This window comes from Salvia splendens, chromosome 15 (genome assembly GCF_004379255.2).
Source record: "Salvia splendens isolate huo1 chromosome 15, SspV2, whole genome shotgun sequence".
Classification (NCBI taxonomy): Eukaryota; Viridiplantae; Streptophyta; class Magnoliopsida; order Lamiales; family Lamiaceae; genus Salvia; species Salvia splendens.
The window spans coordinates 11,420,571-11,425,344 of record NC_056046.1 but is presented as its reverse complement, the minus strand read 5'-3'; the positions used below and the strand labels follow the sequence as shown (position 1 = coordinate 11,425,344).

The following is a 4,774-nucleotide window of genomic DNA, read 5'->3' as shown; positions in this document are numbered from 1 at the left end:
TTAACAAATCCTCAAATCCATGATTCCTTTCCCATAAAATAAAATAACAAAAGCTACCTACATGCGCGTTTAAAATAGATTTTCAAGAAAAAAAAATTAGATAAATTAATCCAACTCCCGACTGATTCACCTAACCAAAGAATGGCTTTCTCCCTCTCTTGTTTTGTTGCATGCAGTACGCGCTCATCGGCCGTCAGCCGATGTGAAGGAATCCGCAAAGCCAGAGGGGCGGATGGGTATACTGGTCTGAGTGTTGTCGTTGCTCCCAGGGTAAGACGACGAGGTCGCATCCCCATCGATTAAGCTCATTCCCTCGAGCGCCTGCCACTTCTTGAGCACCTGAGGCAAGGTCATGTCGTAATCAATGCCATACATGTCGTCTGGATCAGCAGGCTCAGATGGCTTCCACAGCTCCGCTAGAGAGGAAAGCACATTCACCACGTGTCCCATGTCGGGCCTCTGATAGGGCTCCCTAGCAGAGCAGTGCCCAGCCAGTTCTCCCACAGTGCAGATGCTACCCAAAGTCTCCTCAGTCACTTCAATCGTTTGATCAATGGCTTTGCGGAATGTGTCCTTGTTGATCAGCATGCGCCTGAACCACGGGACCAGATGCTGTCTGTCGTCTGGGAATGACTCGTCTAAAGCTTTCCTTCCAGTGATTATCTCCATTAGAATCACCCCAAAGCTGAACACATCGATCTTAGTACTCACTCGCCCCGTCACTACAAAGAGAAATGGCAACACACATTTTAAACCAACCATTTTTTTACTCTATGGTGATATAATAATGATGAACAACAACATTATAAGGCAATACAGCATAACACAAACTACAGTCTGTTTAATTTAACTCCTATCAGCAAGCCTAGCTCGATTTATAGATCATTGAAGGGGTCATACGTAATCAAACAAGATTTCAACAAGAATCAAATATTCAACTCGTTCCTTGTTCATCATTGCAACTTATCACACAAATGCAGTTATCATCTCATGGTTAAAAAAAATGTAAAATTCATGTTGAATCAACCTAGCAACTCCCACAAAGCAGAATCAATCAATAGTTGATACACATAAGCATATACGAAAAGCAATAGCAACAAAGGAAATAAGTGATCAACCTGCATACTCTGGTGCAAGATAACCAAATGTTCCAGCCAGTTTGGTCGCAATTGAAGCTTTTCCATCAGGAGCAAGCCTAACAAGTCCAAAATCTGCTACCTTAGCCCTCATATCATCTCCAAGAAGAATATTAGACGGCTTAAGATCCCGGTGAATAAAGCTCTGCTGAGCCAAACCATGGAGGTATTCGACCCCTCTAGCAACATCGAGTGCAATAGTCAGCCTCTTCATCCATTCCAGAGGCTGCAAACCCTCATCTTTCCAGCTGAACAGAAACCTGCTAAGCGTCCCCTGAGGCATGTACTCAAAAACAAGCAGCCTCTCATTCCCATCCAAGCAATACCCCAACAGAGCAACCAAATGCCTATGCCTCACTTTTGTAAGAACAGCGATCTCAGACCTAAACTCCTCTAACCCATTCTCACTGATCACACCAGACTCCATCCGCTTCACTGCAATCTTAGTCCCATCGTGCAGCTCCCCCTTGTAGACAGTCCCGAATCCACCCTTCCCCAGTATGTTTCGCTCACAGAAGTTGTCTGTCACGTTTCTCAGAACTTGAATAGAGATCACCATATTACCAGCCTCGACAATGTGGATGTCACTCGGGCCACTGCTCCCATGGCTGTAGGTCTCACCCGTGCCACCACCACCATTGGCACTTGAACCAGCAATGGTGATCTTGACAGCATCGTCAGAGCCCGAGAGACGTGGATGTATGACTGTCGTGTGAGGAGACTGAACCCTCCCACTGCGCTTGCGCTTGCCTCTATAAAGACAGAAGACCAGAGCTCCAGCGAAGGCGAGAATGCAAAGCCCCCCAACTACCGAACCTACAACAACTCCAGTCGAAGATTTCTTGCCACTGCCTGACCCACTGCCGTCTGGATTTTTTTTCCCATCAGTCTCAGGAGGTGGTGGGCCATCCTTGCCAATGTTGACATTCCCAGTAGTCTTCACATCCACACTAGTCTTGAATTGGGGAACCTTTCCATAAATCTGGTTATTCGAAAGGTCGAGCTCCACGAGATTGGGCAATGTGGTGAGCTCAGTCGGAATGGTTCCTGTCAAGTTATTATTCGACAGAACCAGCCTCTGCAGCGACGTAAGTTGGGCGAAGCTCGGGGAAATAGTCCCAGAGAGAGCCATTCCTTTAAAACTCACCACGGTGATGTTCTTTTGACTGCAGGTAATCCCTTTCCACGAAACACAGGGATCATTTCCTTTCCAGTTATCAGCAAATGTAGCAGGATACCCAAAATTCCTCGCCACATCGAGCAAAGCATTAACGCGGGAATCACATTCTACGCCGGGATCGGGCAAGCAGAAACTGTTGCTACCGGGAGACATATCAACCTTCACAGCGCCGCCAAATTTGGGGGTTTTCCCTTGCAGCTTATTACTCGTCAAATTAACTGTCGCTAGGGTCGCCAATCCAACCAAAGAGTCGGGCACTGGGCCGGTAAAGCTATTCTGCCTCAACGACAAATCCTGCAATTGAATCAAACCAGTGAAATCAGGCAAGGGGCCGGAGAAATCATTTCTGTGCAGCCAGATTTGAGTCAACTGAGTCATGTTTTGCAGAACAGAAATGGAGCCGTTCATTCCAACCATCTGGCCGTTCAGCCACAGGCTCTGTATCGAGGAGCCAGCCAACGACGCCGGCAACGGGCCCTCGATATTGTTGAACGCTAAGTGCAGATTAGTCAAGCTCGAAAACGTCGCTGCCCCGAAAAAATCGGGAAAAGGTCCGGAGATATTCGCGGAGGTGGCCGTAAATTTTTGCAGAGCGGAGGCGCTCTTGAGGCCGGCCGGAATTTTCCAAGAGGTGAAGGGATTGTAATCCATGGAGACCTCTTGCAGAGAGGTCATACCGTCGAAGAAGTCGGGAGGGACGGAGGTGAAGTTGTTGTTGTTGACGGAGAGCGTTTGCAGCGAGTTCAACCCGGCGAGACTCGGTAGGGCGCCGGAGAGCTGGTTGTTTTGGACCTCCAAGGTTTGGAGAGATGTGAGTTTGCCGAGGGAGGGAGGGAGGGAGCCCTGGAGGTTTTGTTGCCTGATTTGGATCTTGGTGACGCGGTTGTCTCTGGAGCAGGTGACGGACTTCCACTTGCAAGGGTCTGGGTCGGTCCACCCGAGTTGACTCGGCGCGTAGATGCTCTTCTTCAAATCCTGCATCACCGCCGCGTCGCCGGATTGAGAGCGGGCGGCGGCGACTAGAAACGAAAAGACAGTGAAAAAAATCAATGTTGATGACGCCATCGGACTTGAGATTGAATTGCAATGGACGCTTTTTTCTCGCTGCAGAGAATTGAATGAGAAAAAAAATTGCTCCTGCAAACAAAGAGATTGTTTTCCTTGATTGGAATTATTTGTTTCCGTTTTAAAATTCTGGTGATTTTGAATCCGAATCCGAATCCGAATTCAAAATCTGTGACAGCAATGAGTTGCTTCCATTTATAAATTCTGGCGATAATTGGTAAATTGGAAATTTTGAGTAGGGTTTATGAAATGAATGGTGGCGAAGAGTGGGAGTGAATCGGAGAGAGTGGTGTTTTTGTGTGATAGTGAGAGAGAGAATCAGAGAAGGAGGATTACAGTTGGCACATGCTGTGGGGACCACTTTTTTATTTTCTTTTTATGTTTTCGGGATTAAGTAGTTATTATTAATATATTACCGATATTGCAAATATTGATACAGATTTTGCTTTTTTTGAAGATTTATTCATAGCGATAGCGTGTTTATCTTCTTTATTTATGGTGTATTCCTGTTTTTACTTTTGATTTAGTATTTTGACAGATCATTTTTCCTCAATCTCTGATATGGAAATCTGTGGCTATCTGTATTAATACTGTGAGAACTTGTATAATTAGTTTGCAATTCATTTTGTATTTATATTTAAAAAATCAAATAAAGTCTGGAAAAAATTATTTTTTTATATTTCTTTTTGAACTATTAGTATGATAATATATTGACTAACAAAATAAAATTGTATATAATAGTAGCTATTTCAAATTTCATGCGTTTTTTGTGTATTTATTTTCTATCAATTTTGAAAAATTTCACGTCAAGTTTGAACATTAACTTTTCTTGACTTATAACGCCATATAATTAATTGAATCATTATGAACAAAAAACAAAAGTTAAACCAAAATAAAGTTTCGTATTAGAATAAGTATTGAACTAATATGTACGAACTTTGCCAAAATTAGAAATTAATAAACGCTTGCAGTACACAATTAAATTTGATGGCATTTGTTGAGCTGGTGTGGCTGATGTCTAAGAGTGTCCACAATGGTGGCCTTCAAAGGCCACCAAATGTGGTCCGGTCACCATTCGTGGCTCTCTTGTGGCCTTTACAATGGTAAAAGTTAAAATTATAACAAAAATAACAAAGGTCACCAAATGTGGCCCTTTAAAAAAAAATTATTTTTTTTCTTTTTTAATGTTATTTTTTAATTTAACTATATTAAATTTTTGTAGACTAATAATTTAAATATAACAAGGGAAAATTCTACAACGAAAATTTTTAAAAAACACAACATAAAAAGATAAAAAAAAAACGCCACCGCTAACTACTCGATAGAATGAAGTGAAAAAATGGAAATGTAGAATGAAGTGAAAAAATGGAAATGGGAGTGTATATTTATAAAA

General features: G+C 42.9%; 1 protein-coding gene across 1 annotated transcript; it reads right to left on the bottom strand.

The window, feature by feature from the left end:
• LOC121768902 (receptor protein kinase TMK1-like) lies at nucleotides 1-3,672 on the bottom strand. The gene is made up of 2 exons (XM_042165511.1): nucleotides 1,119-3,672; nucleotides 1-722 (listed from the first exon to the last, which is right to left on the bottom strand). Exons 1-2 carry the CDS (start codon nucleotides 3,379-3,381, stop codon nucleotides 184-186), a joined length of 2,802 nt encoding a protein of 933 aa, XP_042021445.1. The 5' UTR covers nucleotides 3,382-3,672; the 3' UTR covers nucleotides 1-183.
• Between the last annotated feature and the right edge of the window lie 1,102 nt (nucleotides 3,673-4,774).